This window comes from Haliotis rubra, unplaced genomic scaffold, assembly GCF_003918875.1.
Source record: "Haliotis rubra isolate DU_JTF1 unplaced genomic scaffold, ASM391887v1 Scf1440, whole genome shotgun sequence".
NCBI classification, from domain to species: Eukaryota; Metazoa; Mollusca; class Gastropoda; order Lepetellida; family Haliotidae; genus Haliotis; species Haliotis rubra.
In genome coordinates this window covers 47669-68471 of record NW_025765382.1, presented here as the reverse complement: position 1 = coordinate 68471, position 20803 = coordinate 47669, and the positions used below count along the sequence as shown (strand labels likewise).

The 20803-nt window shown below is 42.4% G+C and overlaps 2 protein-coding genes across 4 annotated transcripts in view; both read left to right on the top strand.

The window, feature by feature from the left end:
- The window catches only part of LOC124269355 (probable ribonuclease ZC3H12C), an 85206-nt gene extending 68744 nt beyond the window's left edge, over positions 1–16462 (top strand). Inside the window, exon 6 of the mRNA XM_046704370.1 lies at positions 15991–16462. Within this exon, the coding sequence (XP_046560326.1) occupies positions 15991–16360 (370 nt within the window). The 3' untranslated portion in view covers positions 16361–16462. The remainder of the gene's footprint in view (positions 1–15990) is intronic.
- Positions 16463–16492: 30 nt separating this feature from the next.
- Positions 16493–18874, top strand: LOC124269356. 3 transcript variants are annotated; one of them, XM_046704374.1, is made up of 4 exons: positions 16493–16565; positions 16635–16923; positions 17068–17556; positions 17587–18874. In XM_046704374.1, the coding sequence occupies exons 1-4, from the start codon at positions 16532–16534 to the stop codon at positions 17654–17656; spliced, it is 882 nt and encodes a 293-aa protein (XP_046560330.1). In that variant the 5' UTR covers positions 16493–16531; the 3' UTR covers positions 17657–18874. The 3 variants fall into 3 exon arrangements, with proteins under 3 accessions (XP_046560330.1, XP_046560329.1, XP_046560328.1); XM_046704373.1 differs by having other exon boundaries at positions 16532–16923; positions 17068–17550; positions 17581–18874; XM_046704372.1 differs by having other exon boundaries at positions 16532–16923.
- The last annotated feature ends 1929 nt before the right edge of the window (positions 18875–20803 follow it).

Genomic DNA, 20803 nt, shown 5'->3' with positions numbered 1-20803 from the left:
GTTATGCCTTTATGAGGCCTCAGTTTGCCGAGCTAAACAGGTCAGAGTTACTGCCCTTTGATTATGACGTAATTGGTGCCAGCTGATTTAGACTGGTCTCCTGTCTAGTCCCAAAGCCAAAACATAAAAATTCTGACATTAATCACACAAAAACATGGATGTAAAATACGAAAGAAGCATTAGAACTGACCATGTAAGCAGCAAGATAGAAATGATCGTGTGTATTTTCATTCATAACCTCACCTCAATGGAAATATCAAATATGTATTTAACAATGTTGACTTATGTATGACATCACTATCGGGAAGCGACTTTCTCAAAATGGCGTGTTCACCGACACGAGTACGCAGGATTTTTAGAACAAAACTTTCTTTGTTTCAAGCAACGTATATGCATAAATGTGACATGTAAGTAGTCCGACATGTTCTGACAATCTGCTGGTTGTTATTTTCCTTTTGTTTTCGCTGTGATCAGGGGAAGTAGTCAGAAATGAGAAGATGTGCCGTCATTGTTGTGTGTGAGTTTGTGTCCGTCATAGCGTCACGCCTACGGAAACTATGATATATTGTGATGAATCATGGAAATAATTGGAATACACCTATTTTATTCAACTATCTCTTGCTACGATGCTCTTCCCATGCATGTTCTAAAACTTATGAGCAAGTGTATGCAACGAGTAGGAGAACCGGATCACTCATAGTATGAGAAAACGATACACAGTGTAAAATCTGCAGGAGACGGGTTTTGTTTACATTTCAAACGAGTGGTACTTTCACAGCGCGACACTTGGTATATTTTGCTAGACTTCACTGAGACACTTGGTTTTGGTGACAAAGACCATTTGTCATTTTATTTTAAACTGTATGAGGCATTCAAGGATTCATGTAAGAAAGATGGTTTTGAATTATAGTTGTGATGTAATGGGCAAAACATTACTGCCATAAGTTCGACATAATCTTATAAACACTGTCTGAAAGTTCACTTCAAACGACGTTTGCATATTTTCCAAAATATTCAAGGTGATTCTCGGTTCATCGACGATGTTTCCAAATTGGTGATGCCATCAAACAACAACAGATACCAGGGATCACAATTATATGGGATTTTAAAAAAACAACCTCATTCTCCAAGTAAAATTCGACAATTAAAGTAAGAATTACGAAATACGCAATGAATTTAATTTAGCGTCCAGACTGGCTGGATTTATCCATGTAATTTTCCCTAAATTTTCCCTGAAATGAGCGGATGATATCATAGAAATTTCAAACAGAATTCAAAACTGCGAATTGTATCTTTGTGATGTATTTGGATATGGTTTCGACGTCAAAGTGAAGCTTGGAGAGGACATATATTGTACGATTTAATATTAAATGTAGGAATGTACCAAACGTAGAATGCCTTCACATTCACCTTCAGGCGCGTAGCAAGCCATTTTTCTTCGTGTAAGTCCAATAAGGTTACAAAGCTTTATATGTAGATAGTATTGAGTTCTTGCCCAACTTTCATGCTGAGTTTTAGCAAAAATCATGTGAAAGCCCGGGCTTTTTTACATAATTGTAGCTACGCCCCTGTCCTTCACTAGATTTAGTGCATATTATGTAGGCTTGAGTTTTGGTGTAAGAAGTTGATTGGAAAGACAACCGACTCAGGTTGAAAGGTATACAATTTGGTTAAGTGGCAACACTTTTTGTACAATGTAACAGTGAGGAACCGACCACATAGCCAGCTGACGGCCTGGCAACAGGTGGATTAAAACAGTAGCCTGCACATCGAGACACAAGAACCTCACCTATACCTGCACCACGTGAAATGGTTCTAATAAGGTCTAACGACGTCATTCGTTTATCATCTGGGCACCAATGACGTCATTTCCAAGGGACATAAGCCATGGTTTGGGTAATGTGGAAACTTTGAATTGATATAACGCAAAAATAAATTAGTTACTTCTGATATCTGTATTGTTTTGGCTATAAAACTACTTGACAAACATTTCTAATGATGAAAAAGTTGAAGACAAAAAGGTTAATTTTCGTGTACACTTCCCCTTTAATGATTTATTAACCCATTCAACACCGCAGGCCGCTTAAGCGGCCACAACGTTATGAGTCCCCAGACACCCGGAGGCCGATTAAGCGGCCAGGCAGTAGTCACGTCAAAATGAGGCATAATTTTAGGAACTTACCTGACTTATGATTCATATATTAAATCCATCACATTTCACTGTCTGGAAACACTTATTAAATTTCAATTGATCATATATTATCGGCAGAATGAAAATTATAAACTATTTTTCGCAATGTAATTGAAAACAATGATTCTCGGACACATGCTTCGGCAGCGGGTCCACAATAACATTGTCAAAGAGCAAAGTAACGATGTTTCGAGGAAATTATTAAATAAATTGAATAAACTAATGAATAAAATCAACAACAGCATTCATAAAAGTTGTCAAACGTACATATAAAATTACTATTTCCATCTTTTTGTGCGATCATGTAATGCAAGTCAAGTCACTGACAAGTGACATCTCGGCTCTCGCCGCCTCAATCTTCATGCTCGGACACGATGTTTAATGCGAAAATATATGCATAAAGCATTTTTGTCACAGGTCATAACCTAGCACGATACGTCAAATAAGTCCCATAATTTACGTATATGTAGCGATTTCGTGCTTAATATGTTCAGAATAGGAATATAAGTATCTACCGCAACTGTATTTATCTCAAATCAATGTTAATCTATTGTCTTCCTTACTTTCCTGCAAAGAACCTCCAAACAACACAAAGTAGCCCTATTTATTTACAATGCATTTTTGTTAAGAAAAGAATTGATAAGTTAGAAAGTTGATTATATATGCCATTGTTAATATTGTTACTATCTAAATATAAAGCTTTGCAACCTTATTGGACTTACACGAAAATAGTATCTCTAATGTATATGGGCCTATGGCCTTTCATACAATAAAGAATTGAAATGAAAAAAAAGTACCTACGGTTCATCCACCAGGGCATCCACTAAAAATGGAGGGTCCTCTCGTTTGGCATTTCTACGTCCCCATCGCGAAACCCATCACTTTCTGCCTTGCCGAGGCATCGTCTTCGAAGCTTACATCAACGAGTGTTTACAAGCTCAGAAGGATTGGCAGATCATCCTTCAATATCTACAGTTCACCACCAAGCTACTTCACCAGATAGATTGGATTGTCAACTCAAACGATTGCAATTCATTTGTGCCTTACTCGACACTTCGGTTGGGGAAGTTGTTTGTTCCCAAAGACCGGTGGGTCAAGATTCAATGATGTGTGCCACTGGCACTAATGCAGCAGAGAACACTAAGATGGTAGCAGGAGTTGCTGCACTTGCTCACATCAGCTCAAGCCCTCACCACCAGAGGTCAACTATGACTACGGCCGATCTGGAGGTTTCTCTGGCTGTTCCTAATGATCGCCAATCCTCAAGTGCCGTTCCTTCTACCTTCGTCACACTATCATCACCTGCATCGGTGGCTCGACGTATGGAACATCTTTGGAGGAGTTTACTTGTTGCCGTTCACTCCCACTAATTACCTCTTTGTAAACGCTTCACTTTGAGGATGGGGAGCCCATTTTCATGTATTACAAGTGGCAGGGCTGTGATCCGTGACGAGCAGTCTATCCACATCAACAAACTGGAGTTCAAGGCAGTCATCCTGGCCATTACTCACTGGGCACATGTCCTACAATTGACCAGTCTTCTCATATGATTAGACAGGTTTGGTATATCAGTCATCTGGGTTCAATGAACTCTTCTAGAGTGGGCAATCAAGTTCTTCCTGCTGATAGACTCCCCTGGCAATCTCAGCAAGAGCAAGTCACATACCGGGTGTAAAGAACGTCATCACCGACTCTTCTGTCCCTGTCAGACCGACCAGATCTTCAAGGTAGTCTGTGTCCCGATCACCAACCAGCAGATAGATCTGTTTGCGGCCAGGTTCAGCAACCAGTTGCCCAGCTTTGTGTCACCAATCCCAGACCCACTGGCATGGAATAAAGACTCTCTAGTGATCTCATGGGAGAATCTAAACGCTTATGCGTTTCCACCACCGGTGCTCGATCCACCAAGAAGATAACACTGCTTTTGGTCGCCCCTTACTAGGCTGCTCGAAGCTAGTTCGTGACCTCAGTGACTGACGATGAAGGACTCCATCAGTTTGGTTCCCTGGTACTAACGCAGCAACTATCCTCGGCCCAACAAAGCAAATAGGAGCATCCTTTGTTTGCGGAGATAGTGTTACTTTGTATAAAGTAAATAAAGATGTATGGAAATCCATTATTCATCTTCGTTCCATTAATCATCTTCCGTTGGACATTAGATCTACCTCACCTGGTTCTACACTGGGGTATTGCAGTACAGTCACCTTGAGCGACTTCAGCATAGACTGAGAGGCCAGTCTTGTACTCCGATGCAGAGGTGATCGACACACCAACTCACAGACCTCTATGGCTCATTCCCACTTACCCAGCTAAGTGGAGGGATTAAAAGAGATTAAGAGTTACGGTCACTGATTTTGCAAGGTGAAGTTGTTACCCCTGCTTTGGCTGTGACTTAAGTTCACTCAGCACTCCAGTCAGGGCCAAGCAGAACAATCTCATGACCACCAGTGAACATATTTCACAAGATAAGCTAAGTGAACTATATTCATATCATTTGCTACACACTGACTTTTAATTTAGAGACCTATGCCAACGACAAGTATTATTACGTATGGAGATTTCCTTGTTTCTCCATTGCACTATGGCCGACGTTGAAGTAAACACTCATTTCATTCCCGATGGACGCGGAGGCCAGTACTTGGTCAACAGGGGCTGTAAGTTCAGTATCAAGACCAGGCAAAATACTTACATCCATTGGAAGTGTAGTGAGAAAGACTGTGGATTAACAATCAACACTAAAGATGGCCTTGTGACATCTTACAAGAATGTACACAACCACCAGCCAGACGAGACCAGAGTTTGGTTCCAGACATTAGAAGATGCTCACCTTGGAGACAACATCAATCTCTTCGAGAACTATGTAACTACATTAATGTGGAACCATTTCAGAACGGAAGGTCCTTGGACAAGAAGTCATGTAGAGGAGTGGCATCATAAGTGAGTGATGTGTTTGCCGAAAGTCACCCCAACACTTATAAGGCCAATGACATTTCAAGGAAGGAACAAGCCTGGGTAGAGGCATGTGTTCTACAGCTAGGAAACGGTGCCAGATCTCCACCTATGAAGAGAAGATGTGTTGAACTGAATCATGCCTTGGAAATGTACAAGAGAGAACTAACAACTGGTGCCAGAACTGTAATGTCATAAGTTGACTCAGTATGTCATTCAACTGGTTAGTAAGTGTGAAAGGTGTGCTGTGAAATATTGGATAACTTGTATATATATAACTAAGCAGCAAAAGAAACGTCAGTTTGGAATTTTCCTTTGCAGAAATGGATAACTCATTTAATGTTTTGATTGTATATTATTTTTCCTTATCCTGACTCATGCTTATTGCTTGTCTTCTTCTTCTTCTTGCGAACATAGTGGAACACGTGTATCTCCCAATTGAAGTTCCCTTCAATTAAAAAATCACTAATTAGTACTCACCACGAGTTACCTCCCTTCCACAAGCGCGGGAACGAGGGCGCCACCTCAACCCATGTGCCTCACTCTCTCCTTCTTCGCCCAGTGAGCTGGACGTGAGAGCGCCTGTGTCTCCCAACACACTATATCCTTTATTTATATTTAGTTTAGTACCTCTTATATTCAGTTATAGAGGTGTAACTAGTATCCTTATTTAACTTGCATTGATTATTAGTCGTGTTTCTGCTGTTTTATTCACGGTTCGCCGTGTTTGTTCAACAGTTTACGTTAATGAGAATCTGCACAGGTTGTAAACTACGTTATTCCGCTACCGATCCACATTTAAAATGCCCTAGTTGCATTACTCCATGTTCTATTGTTTCTCGTTGTAAATTATGTATTAATTTACCAATTTCTGCCTTTGATAAATATTTATGTTCCGTTTTGAGACGGAAGGCAGATAAATCTCGCAAGCAATCTTCAGTCATGGCTAATAGATCAGAAGCTAATATACCCTGTCAACTGTTGACTGACGACCCGCCACCGGCTGGTGGCCTGCCGGAGTTTCCCTGCCGGAGTTTCCCTCGGGGGATAAGCGTGGGACGCAGTCCGCTATGTCCAAGAAGCGACCTGCATCTCAAGACATTCCGTCTTCACAGTCTAAGACTAGGAAAGCGTCCACATCATCTCAACGTACGCTTAGAACCCCCAGGTCCACAGCTTCGTCAAAAGGGAAATCTACGAAAGCTACAAATAATTTTGCCTCCGATATTCTACCTGTCTCAGAATTATGTTTATATGATGATGACATTCCGATTATCATTCCAGATGTACGTCATAAGAAACGTCCAGTATCTGCTACCGTCACTACAGCGCAGATCAACACGCAACCAGAGATGCCTACGCTGACGCCTGAGTTTATGATTGAGGGTCCCGTCACTTTCACAGAGAGGCCACCCTCAACGCCAGCGCAGACCGTCCCAGACGACCTGGTTAACCAAATCATGAGACTGATGGAGGACCGTTACGGTTTACAGAGGCCCCAGAGCCACGGGCCCCAGAGCCCAACCCATAATAAGTCATACAGGGCCCCAGAGCCCGCCTTGGCTTCGCGTAGGGCCCCAGAGCCCACAAACGCGCCTCCGCGAAGGGCAACCCAGCCCGTAGCGATCACTTCGCAAAGGAAGTCCCAGGCCGCCTCCGCGAAGGAGCTAGAGCCTCTCCAGTTGCGAGGGACATCGCGGAGAAGGAGCGCTTCGCCGAGCCCACACCCTGTAGAACACAGAGGTCGTTCGCGAAGCAAGCGCTCATATGTCGATTCGGACACTGACTCGATACATTCGCGAAGGTCGCGAAGGCTAAGTGGCTCGATATCTACCTCGCCCAGAAGATTTAGAAGAGCTTCGCGAAGTCCCCAGCGTTCGCCGAGGATGTCTCCTCCAAGGTCTCCTTACACTAGCCACTCGTCAGTCCGTTCACCACAGTCCTCTCATAGATCTTCCTACAGATCTAGGACTCCGACATGTGACCCTACATCAGAGGAAGAAGGTATCATTTTCTCAGATGCTGAGATTAGATACTGGATGGTGAATGAGTTACAACTTGCTTCCCCATCGAAGAACGAGAATTCAACTCAGACTTACCTGATGAAGGATGATGATGTAGACAATATCGCCTTACCTCCTATTGACCCGATTGCAGCAGTACCAGCTAATCTGGATACAGCCTGTTCCAAATCTTCGAAAGTCCAATCTACACATTTCCTGGTCTTCAATGCCAAGAAATTTGCTGGACACAATATGGACCCCTTTTTCAAGGCCCAGGATATTGATGACAACTTTAAATTAATCAGCGATGCCAAGTCCAGAAGTTACAGAGTAGACGATCGCAAATTCGCTCAATTAGATACCATCTCCAGGAGAATGTTCTTTGGATTGAATAGATCTAGAACGATTAATGAAACTCTCATCACCAAGTTCAAGAATTCTACAGAGGAGGAAGATAGAATGATCTACTCAGCTCTACTCATGCAGAAAAGAGACCACCAATTTCTTACAGAGCACCTGTCAGCGCTTACTGAAACTACTACCATGGCTCGTCGGCAAGGCTTACTAGCCTCCTGCTCTTGGGATAAGCAATTTACAGAATCTCTATACACAGCTCCATGGTCATCGCCCTTACTGTTTGGTGGCAACATAGACAAGGTCTCCAAAGAAGTATCTAAAGACTCGAGAGAGGTACTTATGATCAGATCCATGGATACCTTAGCGAACGTCATTAAACAGTCAACACAGAGATACTCGGGCAAGTCTAAGTTTTCGGGGCTACAGAAAGCACGGGACAAGAAATTAGCTGCAGCTAAAGATCCCAAGGATTCTTTACAACAAATTTAGGGGAGGATCAGCTAGAGGCAGATCATCCAGAGGTGCCCGTGGATTTAGATGATGAAATTCAGGTTCGGAACGACTGGAGTCTTCCTCCCCCAGCCGTTCCAGTACAACTGTCTCAAGTGGGTGGACGCCTTCAGCTACACTGGGAAAACTGGGGAATACTACAAGATCCATATGTATCCAACATCCTACAGCACGGATATCTAATACAACTCAAGGCCAAGCCTCCGTTAACAGTCAACCCCACAGGGTTCAACGTTCAACCGGCACAACTACCTATGTTAAGAGAAACAGTACTTACTCTGCTAAACAAACAGGCCTTAGAAGTTCTGGATCAACGAAACATCGTACCAGGTTTCTACTCCCCAGTTTTCCTAGTGCCGAAGAAAAATTCTTGAGCATGAGCATCTTCAACAGAGAATATCTATGCAAACCACCAACGTTTCGCATGATACACTTACCGCAACTTCGGCATTTAATTCGTCCCAAAGATTACATGGCCAGCATAGATTTGCAAGACGCATATCTACACATTCCGATTCATCCCAACTCAAGGAAATATCTAAGATTTATCCTAGACGGGAAACATTACCAATGGAAGGTTCTTCCCTTCGGAATCACATCGGCCCCTTGGGTATTCACAAGAGTGACCAAGCCTATTGTCTCATACCTACATCATCAAGGTCTTCGCAGCACTTTTTACCTAGACGACGGTATACAAGTGGATCCAGATCCACAGCGTCTCAGACTACAGCTGAACTTTATAATCAAGCTACTAACACAATTAGGATGGTTAGTAAATCTACTCAAGTCGGACCTAGAACCAACGCAGGATCTGCAATTTCTAGGTATACGATTTCTAACAGCTCAGAATCGTATTGTAGTCCCGAGGACAGATGGATCAAGATCCAACAACTTATTCCTCAAGCTCTACTCTCCCGCTACCACTCGACAGTGGCAGAGCCTATTGGGACTACTCACATCAGCTCAAGACTTGACAGTCAGAGGCAGGCTTCAATTACGTCCGTTACAAGTCCTCATCAATGCTCATCTCGAGGACTCTCTACCATTCAGTCTACCAGATTATGTCAAACCACATCTACTCTGGTGGACCAAGAGATTGAATGTTTGCGCAGGCGTCTCCTTAGTAGAGCCGGGAATCGAAAACACATCTCTACGTAGACGCGTCACTACAAGGTTGGGGAGCCCACCTTGCCGCAGGACAGCGTCAGGCCTATGGAGCAATCAAGAGAGCAAATGTCACATAAATCTGCTAGAGATGCAAGCAGTCATAAACGCCATAAGTCACTGGAGCAACCTACTACAGAACGCTCAGTTGATGGTTCACACAGACAATTCAACAGTGGCGTTTTATGTGAACAAACAAGGTTCAACAAGGTCACAGAACCTACTGACTTGATGTTTCAGACTGTTCGATTTAATCGACAATCTAAACATACACGTCAGAGCTTGCCACATTCCAGGAGCAAAGAATGTATTAGCAGACGCTCTCTCTCTCGGCCACACCAACCGTCGCCGACAGAATGGATGCTCCGCACAGAGATATTCAATCAAATAATCATGGAAATAGGATCTCCACTGATAGACCTATTCGCCACTTGATTCAACAAGCAACTGACAACATTCGTGTCGCCAGTGCCAGACCCACTAGCATGGGCAACGGACGCACTAAGCATATCGTGGGAGAGACTCAACGCGTACGCTTTCCCGCCTCCAGCGTTGATCCCACAAGTCTTACAGAAAATCAGTCAAACGCAGAGCCTCCATCTCATTTTGGTCGCGCCCTACTGGCCAGCGAGAACTTGGTTTCCAGATCTCATTCAAGTAATGGGAAAACCAATTCTTCAGCTCCCACAACGCGCCAATCTATTGATACATCCGCACACCAAACAAGTGCACGAAACACCAGAAGCATTCCAACTTCACGTATGGATTGTATCAAGGCATGTCTGAATAAGAGAGGTTATTCTGCCAGAGCGGCTAAAGCGGTCACGCTTGCACTACGTAACTCAACTCGTAACTTATACGATGACAAATGGCACAGTTTTGTCAATTACGCTGCTAAGAAAGGATTTACAGCCAGATATGCTACACATCCTCAAGTGGCAGATTTCTTATGTTATCTACGGCAAACTAAGAATCTAAAAGGCTCAACCTTGTCCACTTATCTTGCAGCTATAAGTTCTGTCATAACTATGCGAACGGGCGTCAAGTTAACAAAAACACCAGAGTTACTCGCTTTGTTACGAGCGTTCCGATTGGAGGATCAGAAACGGAAGTTTCACGCTCCAGCCTGGGATCTAAATATAGTGCTCCAACACCTCACTAGTGAGGCTTATGAACCATTGCTATCTACATCGTTTGAATCACTGACCCACAAAACCTTATTCCTGTTAGCACTAGCTACGGCCGCCAGGATGTCAGAGATTCACGCATTGGATTACGAGAGAACACGCTTTGATGATATTCATAACATCGCTCATCTGGGACTTCGCTGGGATTTTATAGCGAAAAACCAACTGCCAGGTCAACCAGACAGATTATTCCACGTCCCAGCTCTCTCATCCATACTTGGACCGCATGATACGATGGATCTATCACTATGCCCAGTGAGAGCACTGAAAATATATCTCCAACGATCCAAACAGAGCAGAGGGAAATTCAAGAGATTATTTATCCCTATATCTACAGCTACGCAGACGGAAGTCTCACGTACTACTATCTCTATCTGGATCAGAACTGTCATACTACGTGCCTACAAGGCTGCAGGACTCGACCCTCCAAGAGCTTCTAATCCTCACGAAATTAGAGCGCGCTAGCCTCAACTCTCGCTCTACATGGGAATTGCTCGTTGAATACCATAATGGAGGGATGTTTCTGGAGATCCGATATGGTGTTTGCCAACCACTATCTGAGAGATATCACCACCGAGGACGTCTCAGGTATCCACCATTTCGGTCCCATGGTCCTCGCTCAACAGTTGACAGTTCCACGGAGAAGATAAGTCTATCTTACAGATTTTATACTTATCTGATAACAGTACTAATAGCTACATGCTATCTATATATTTTGCTTAAGTTTAATTTATTATCTTAAGCTCAGTACTATGGTTTTTATATCATACTATATATAAGCTTACAACTCCTAGGAGTTTTGCTATTATATATATGTTCAGCTTAAGTTTCATCAATCCTTAAGCTCAGTCATATGGTCATATGCATAAATGTATTAGCTAACAAACTCTAAGGAGTTGGTTACTATTATACAGCTTAAGTTATAATTATATCTTAAGCACAGTACTATACTATTATAGCTTAAATATATGCATATCTTAAGCTTAATACTTTGGTTCATTTATAAAAGTATCCACTATAAACTCACAGAAGTTTATACTATCACATTAATAGCTTCAGCTTACATTAATGTTGTATATACTTTTATCATATTCAGTAAATTGTAATAACCTTTATATGGCAGCTGATAAGTTAAGCAGCAGGAATTCATCAGTTCAGTGCCTTTATGAAGTTCCCATAGGGTTATTACAATCATCACAGTTCAAATCACTAATTATTAAAATCCAAAGTATATATATTCCCACCTCCTTTTCCGTCGGATTCTACAAGCAATAAGCATGAGTCAGGATAAGGAAAAATATGAAATTTTTAGAGTAAAATTAATATTTTATACTTATCCTGACTCATGAGGTAAGCCCTCCCGTCCTCCCCACTTAACACTTTGGATTTCTTCGGAAAAATAAAGTGTTGGGCTCGAAACAAAAGGAGAGAGTGAGGCACATGGGTTGAGGTGGCGCTCTCGTTCCCGCTTGTGGAAGGGAGGTAACTCGTGGTGAGTACTAATTAGTGATTTTTTAATTGAAGGGAACTTCAATTGGGAGATACACGTGTTCCACTATGTTCGCAAGAAGAAGAAGACAAGCAATAAGCATGAGTCAGGATAAGTATAAAATATTAATTTTACTCTAAAAATTTCATTTTGACAACATCTCCAACTTTACCTGAGCAAAGACATTTCTTCCCAAACTCAGAATGGAACCCAGGAAATGGTCCCAAAAACGCAACCTAATTTTTGAGATGGTACGATGTTCTCCATGTTTTTCATGCAACTCATGCTGCACGTGCTGTTCACAAGGACCAGCCCTATAAAATGCACCCCCAAACCTGGTTGAAACATTCACATTACGTCAGCAGGATGCCACGACTCACGACATCTCAGAGGAACCAGGCGCTAGGAAGACTTGAAGCTGGCCACACTGCACAAGCCGTTGCCAGTCACTTCCAGGTCAATGTTCGGACCATCTGCAGGCTGCAGCAACGTTTCCGGGCCACCAACACCTCAAATGATTGCCCCTGTACTGGCAGACCAAGGATGACCACAAGATGACAAGACCACCATGTTGTGCGACGGCATGTACAGAATCCCTTCATGCAGGCATCCGAAACAGCACGCCAGACAGTGGGAACACATGGAAGACCAATCAGTACTCATACAGTACGCCAACGTCTTAACAGCGGGAACCTCCATTGCTGTAGACCTTACCGTGGACCTATCCTCACCCCTCGTCATCAGCGTGAATGTCTACAGTTTGCCCTACAACACCAAAACTGGTGATACAGGCAATGGAGAACTGTTCAGTTCACAGATGAAAGTCGTTAATGCGTATCAACTGCAGATGGCAGAACAAGAATATGGCGACGATGTGGCCAGCATTACTCAGACCAATGTGTTATGGAAATTATTATTATTATTATTTATTATATGATATATGATATTTATATAGCGCACATATCCAGGCAACTAGTGCTTGCTTAAGGCCGCTGGTATTTTCGTCCCTCGATCATTGGATGTCAGTCTCAACGGCACATCGTTTATCAATCGCAACTCCCTGGGGCGCATACAACTCTTGCAGCCACTAGGCGCACCAAGTTATTGTGGCCTTCTCATCCTAATGAGGGACCCATTCACAGCTGGGTGGACTGGGACACAAAGTCACAGTACTTTGTACAAGTTCACTGCACGTTGCCTTACCCGCAACTTGGTGTTTGCACGTATTCATGTGGCCACCATCTGGTCATATACCCACGGATTCGTTGGTTCTTTTAAGTGCACAGGGTTGTGTACTGTACACTAGGGGTTGTGACAACACTGAAAGAGTCTGCACACAAAGTTGACTCCGAGGTTTTTACACCCGGTCACAGGTGGGCTCGATCCCGACACCTCAAGCTCGCTGGATCACTAGTCCTGGCACCTTAGGCAGCTCGCCCACCGCGCGCCCCATGGAAAGAGACTCATGGGGAGGTGCAAGCATCATGGTATTGGGTGGAATAGGCCTGAGCCAGAGAGTGGGTCATGGTATGGGGTGGAATAGGCCTGAACCAGAGAGTGGGTCCTGTGGGGTTCCAGAACCTTGGTCCAGGGAGAGGAGGTGGCATCACAGCAGTGCGCTACATCGACCAAGCTCTCAGATGCCACATCATATCACATTTCGCACGTCACCGGAACAACATTTTCCAGCATGATAACGTTCGGGCCCATACTGCCAGAGCTACACGGGACTTCCTACAGCAGAAGGGTATCAACATTATGCAGTGGCCAGTCCTTAGTCCTGATTTAAACCCAATTGAACATCTTTGGGATGAAATTCAGAGGAGACTGAATAATGTCATACCAAGGCCGAACACAACCGATTTATTGCGCCAGGCCTTTCTCAGAGTGTGGTTCCAGGTGCCAATGGCCTTCATCAATCGATTGGTGCACTCCATGCATAAAAGCTGTGCTGCAGTTATTGCCTCTCGTGGTGGTCACACTAGATACTGAAGTCAAGAGTCTGAATGGACTGCAAACGTTCACGTAATTAATTTCTTGGAATTGTGCTGAGTTATTCATTGATGTGTCAGGATATTGTACACAAAAATATTTTTGATCCGCTTATTATGTCCATTTCTGTAATGATTTGATTACAGTGCCTATCTAAGTTTGTCGTACTGACAGGTTTTTTTGAGTATATATAATCAATAAATATAGACAAACATTGAGTCAAAAGTAGTAGTATTTTATCCCATTTGGTCCCAGATACTATTTCACAGGGAACAAAATAAGGAATTAAAGGGGATTATCACACCCCAGTGATTTCTTCTACTGAAACAATAGGAGTTGAGTAAGCGGGAAGACCCCACCTCTACTCACTGAGCAATTATGTCAGTGGAGTATGACTACTGAATTTCTAGTGGATTTCGATGCGTTCCACTTCTAGTTTGCCAGGCACATCCTTGACTAAGCTTATGAAAGGAGTGAGGGTAGTGGCAGTCACAATGTCACTACCATAAGATGCAGTCTTTATCTGTTTTTACATGACAGGGATATCTACGTAAATCGTTTGCCTATTACATATTCTTCAAACATTCTGAAATATCTGACTGACAATCAGTCATTAAATCAACTTTGAAAGTAAACTGGCTATTACTAAAAGTGCCACTACCATTATTTTGTCACTACCATAACAATTAATGCCAATGTCCATGCCATAACATTATCATTTTCCTTGTTTAATTAAAATTGATTTATTTGTTTCTGTCTAGAATTTGTAGTGCAAGTATGTTTGGTAGTAGAGCTTCAAGTAAGCATAATATAATTCATATTCTCATTTTTAATTTTTTGCTACATATCACTTTATATTTGCAAATCAGAAGTGAAAGGAATTTTTTTGCTTTTTTTGCCCCTTTTAAGTATTAAATATAAAATTTCAAAATTCATCAACCATGTTATATTGTAGTGAGTGAGTGACCTTTCGTTTTACACCGCTTTTAGCAATATTCCAGCAATATCACGGCGGAGGACACCAGAAATGGGCTTCACACATTGTACTCATGTGGGGAATCGAACGCGGGTCTTCAACGTGATGTGCAAACGCTTTAACCATTAGGCTATCCAACCGCCCCTGTTATTTTGTAAAACTATATATTCTAATATATATGTACATAAATGATTTCAGCTTTGGATTTTTTTCTTTTCAAAATGACGTTTCAAATTTTGTAATGGTAGTCACACAATTTCATGGAATTTCTATAAAAAAAACCGATAAAATATGAAAAATGAAATTTTGTTAAGCCTGCATAATTTATGTTTCATATATTCAGAATACTACAAATGTAATCAACAACATTTCGAGGTAAAACAAGCAAACAAAATTTACAATTTTTGCCTGCATGAAATATGCACAAATTTTGAGAATCCTATCTGGATGGATTCCTGCCCGACCAACCCTTCTGCATCCACAATTACAGGATTTATGGCAATATCATAAATAAAGGAATTTACATGAGTGCCCATGTCATACTATGTTTACGACCCAAGTGTCTAAATGTTGGTATTTCCCAAGCGAGAGCTAGGCATATAACCATATGAGTGTCGTAAACATGGTATTATGTGGGCACAAATATAACTTTCTACGTATTACCAAAGTCGTCAAATTGAGGAAAATAAACCCAAATATTCTAACACCAGCCGTCGCCGCATGTAAAACGCAACGTCATAGAAGAAAGGTGACGTCATAGCATTGTTCATGATGTCACCATGAAAAAGTGATATATCCCTAGGGCATCGTATGAAAAATATGAACCCTTATATTTTTGCCCTTGTAGGTAATAAACAGTGATAACTATTGTTCGATATCTCACAAAGGTCTATATGTTCATGTGAAAATATCCAGATAAATTGTCTCTGCTACATAGGGTTTCTGTCCAGCTGACTTGACACGCCATGTGATTTGTGTTCTGGTCCGTTAGCGGTGTCAAAGTTCTGCATTCCACTGTTCTATGATCTGTTTTCTGTTATCAATGTCCAGTGTTCTATGATCTAGTTTTGATGTTCTTTGATCTGTGTTCTGATTTTATTGACCATTGTTCTATTATTTGACTTGTGTTTAAGTCAGTATTAATGTTCTCAGTACTGTGATCTGTGTTCCAGGTACCAGGGAACCCAAGGCCTCATGGGAAGCAGACCCCCACAGCAAGCTCCTGTGGGCAAACACTTCCCCATCGGACATTGGGAGAGTGATGGTGTTGCTCACAATAGAGATCCCCGTGGAAACATGCCCAACGGAGGAAGTGTCTGGCATGCAAAGGGAAGACCACCACCACCCAGAGTGCACAATCCTGAGAGAGAGGAACCACCAAAACGCATTCCAAGTGTTACTGAGGACTTATTCTTACACCTAAAAAGTGTTTTTCCGGAAAAATCCCAAGAAGACCACATCAGGAAAGTTTTGGATAACCACCGCAGTGAGACCGATCTAAACAGACTAACCAACTATTGCATGGAAGTTATTTTTCAGTAACAAGAATTATGTTGGACTATTTATCGTTTGTTAAGGAAATGATGTGCTGTGCCCATATTTCAACTTGACTTGCCTCCTGTCAGTATGAAATGTAAAGGAAAATGTTGACAAAGGTGACGCTTCACAGGAACTAATTGATGACAGTACTTTCTTTATATTATTTACACTTACATGCTTCACAGTACTCAAGCCAGACCTAGTGCTGGTAGTGTGCAGGAGTGCACCGTCTGCCTTCTATACAAGCTTCACAGTACTCAAGCCAGACCTAGTGCTGGTAGTGTGCAGAAGTGCACCGTCTGCCTTCTATACAAGCTTCACAGTACTCAAGCCAGACCTAGTGCTGGTAGTGTGCAGAAGTGCACCGTCTGCCTTCTATACAAGCTTCACAGTACTCAAGCCAGACCTAGTGCTGGTAGTGTGCAGGAGTGCACCGTCTGCCTTCTATACAAGCTTCACAGTACTCAAGCCAGACCTAGTGCTGGTAGTGTGCAGAAGTGCACCGTCTGCCTTCTATACAAGCTTCACAGTACTCAAGCCAGACCTAGTGCTGGTAGTGTGCAGAAGTGCATCGTCTGCCTTCTATACCTTCTATACAAGCTACAGTACTCAAGCCAGACCTAGTGCTGGTAGTGTGCAGGAGTGCATCGTCTGCCTTCTATACAAGCTTCACAGTACTCAAGCCAGACCTAGTGCTGGTGAGTGTGCAAGTGCACCGTCTGCCTTCTATACAAGCTTCACAGTACTCAAGCCAGACCTAGTGCTGGTAGTGTGCAGAAGTGCACCGTCTGCCTTCTATACAAGCTTCACAGTACTCAAGCCAGACCTAGTGCTGGTAGTGTGCAGGAGTGCACCGTCTGCCTTCTATACAAGCTTCACAGTACTCAAGCCAGACCTAGTGCTGGTAGTGTGCAGAAGTGCACCGTCTGCCTTCTATACAAGCTTCACAGTACTCAAGCCAGACCTAGTGCTGGTAGTGTGCAGAAGTGCATCGTCTGCCTTCTATACAAGCTTCACAGTACTCAAGCCAGACCTAGTGCTGGTAGTGTGCAGAAGTGCATCATCTGCCTTCTATACAAGCTTCACAGTACTCAAGCCAGACCTAGTGCTGGTAGTGTGCAGAAGTGCACCGTCTGCCTTCTATACAAGCTTCACAGTACTCAAGCCAGACCTAGTGCTGGTAGTGTGCAGAAGTGCACCCGCCTGCCTTCTATACAAGCAAGCTGCATCGTCTGCCTTCTATACAAGCTTCACAGGAACAGGTTTGAGTTTAGTGAAAAATATACAGCGCTAATTTGATTTGGATTAAATTTTTGAGAGACATGTATTTTGTAGACTTCTATATTTCGTGACATTTAGAATTTAATCATTACGTAGCTTTATGAATAATTCAGAGCCATATACACAAAATGTTTCATGTGAAATTTGTCTATAAGAGCTGTATATACAAAACATGATCCATTCCATACCTTCTTTCTCTGTGTATGTCTAATCTAAATGGCAGCTAATGGAACTTTCTGTATTTGCTTTATCAGTGACAAGTGAATGTCTGTTGTAGGCACTGTCAACTTAGGTTGACTGAATGAACTAAACTGCAAATTCAAAATTCACAAACTAGAAAATGGTTTCAAGTAAATGGAAGCATTTACCTATTCAATTATGTGAGATTTCATTGGGCAAAATGTAAAATTAAAAAGGGTTCAAGTAGATTGTGTTCTATTATTGTGCTTGAATTGGGTCGCAACTGCCAGGTTGGTGTCAGACATCCTGTGTGGTTTCAAAGACAGCTGTGAAGACTGGTGATGGACACCTCTGGAACTTGAGTGAAATATACATTGGTTGCTTTTCCTGAAAATCAAAGGACTTCATCTGTTTATTTGGGGCATAATAAGCTATTTTGCCTTCTGTTTAAGAAACATTGTTCTTTTACTGATACTCCTGACCATTACTCCTCAAGAATAATTGTTTTAGGATATTCACATGGAATCTTGGAACAGTATTGTGTTGATGATTATTCGAATGATTTGTTGTTGTTCTTTCAAGATTCAGTCCACTTCCAACAGTTGAGAACATTTTCTGAAACCATGAGTCCAACCTCACTGAAACATGTGTATTATGTCAACAAGTTCTCAGTGTTCCAGGAATGGAATTGCCTGTGGCTAAGAACACAGGGCTTATGTAGACCTACTCCGATTGGAAGCAGTTAAAAGTACAAATTCACAAAATGGAAATTCTGTTTGCTTACATTTGGACAGGTGTTCACCAGATTTATAGATATGTAATTGTTGTGTCCTATGTTGTGGCACTCAGTGGGGCAGTAGGACAGGTGTTCACCAGATTGACAGACTGAGTGTGTCCTATGTTGTGGTGCGCGGTGCTACAGTAGGACAGGTGTTCACCAGATTGATAGAAATGTTGACTGGTATGTCAGTGGTGACATTTATATTCTTAGTGAAACTACCTGGAAGTTTTCTATGTTACAATTTCTTCATTATGGAATAAAATAATGTTACCCAATGATGTTTTAATTAATCTCAGATTTGGAACTTTAAGAACGTAAAAGAATTTAATGGGAAAGGACCACACAGCGAAGATCCACCAAAACATGCACATGCATTTTGGTTTCCTCGAGAAATGTCTGCGACATCCACCCTTGGCCCCCAAAACTGCTGCGTTTAGGTGTTTGGTTTCAGGAGAAATGCAATTTTACCGTTACCTGCAATTTGGGTCATAGACACACACCAGCATGTCTTGAGATAATTACAGTTTCATCTTCGACAAATGATAATTATGATGTACCATTTTGAAATAACATTTGAAAATTTCGAGTTTCTTTTGCGGTTAAGTATATTTCACTGTTACATTGCCTTGTATATTGTTGACATTTCAAAACCACCAATATGGTTTGCTTGGTCCAGATTGTATTCATGTGAAGCCTCTGGAATCTTGCACAACAGCTGGTTGTAATACATGCTTCGACAGTTGGAGCATTGTCAAATTACACTGGTCAGATGGGTACACAGCAAACGTGATCTAGACTACAAGTTGTCAGACATACACTTCTGTGTTAGCTACACTGGCTGAGTGGGTAAGGCCACTGACTTTGTGTGGCTCACTTTGAGGGTTGGAACTCTGGATTGGGCTAACCCCCAACCCCCCAAAAATAAAAAATATGTATACTAATTCAAATAAAAGCAATAGTAGAATCTGTACTTTGCTGAGAAAGTGTAATCCCAAATATATCATATATAACAGCCAGCCATTTGATGACTTAAGTGGTACAAAGAGGGACAGTCTTGCCTTGTACAACTTTACCCAGTGGGTGACCCTAGACACTACAGTGGGAAAATCACCCTGACTTCTGTCCAGCACAGGATCTAATTAGTCGATGACACCTGCACTATAGAGTCGGACCATTTTACTGACTGCAACCTTTTAGAGCAATCCTCCGATGACAGCCAGGCAGTCATACCTTGCGGTGAGTTACTTATAGCTCAGTCCTGAGGTTTAGTGGCATGGAGGCATGGACTCTTCCTGCTTCGTCATTTGAGACTCAAATGGTTCAACTAAGCTTAAAGGAGAATACGAGTGAATTGCAATAATTTGCTGGGTGAAAGATAAAGTCATCAGAAACATATTCCCAAATTTTCAATTAAAAATTATGTATAATTATGTTTTAATCGCGAAAACAGTTTCTGTAAATCTCAGATTTTTCCTTATCCTGACTCATGCTTAATTGCTTGTCTTCTTCTTCTTGCGAACATAGTGGAACACTTGTATCTCCCTATTGAAGCTCCCTTCAATGTAAAATCACTAATCACTACTCACCAAGAGTTGTCCCTCCTTCCGTTTTGGCGGGAACTGGATATTTATTCGTATATACCACTGTTTATTCACGGTGTATTCCGTGATTGTTCAGTAGTTTACGTTCATGAAAATCTGTTCCGTATGTAAGTTACGTTTCTCTGCTGCTGACCCGCACCTAATATGCCCTAGTTGCACAGTACCATGTTCTTTCAGCTCACGCTGCAATTGTTGCAAGCATTTATCAACTTGTGAATTTAATAGATATTTACTTTGCGTCCTGAGGCGTGCCGCAGATAGGTCGTGCAGGATTGATCCAGTCATGGATAATACAGCTGAGTCCTCACCAGTCAACTGCTGTCGGACGACCCCCTACCGCCTGGTGTTCCGCTGGAGTTTCCCTCGGAGGAGAGGCGTGGGACGAAGTCCGCCACCTCCAAGAAGAGACCTGCATCGCCAGACATCCAGTCGTCGCAGACCAAGACTCGGAGGTCGTCTACCACCCAGCGCAGACTTCGCACCCCCAGAGCAGCGTCCACCACCAAGGGGAAGTCAGCGCAGACTACTAGAACTTTCTCGGCCGAGATTGTTCCCGTCGCAGAACAGCGCCTGTATGATGATCAGCCGATCATCATCCCAGAG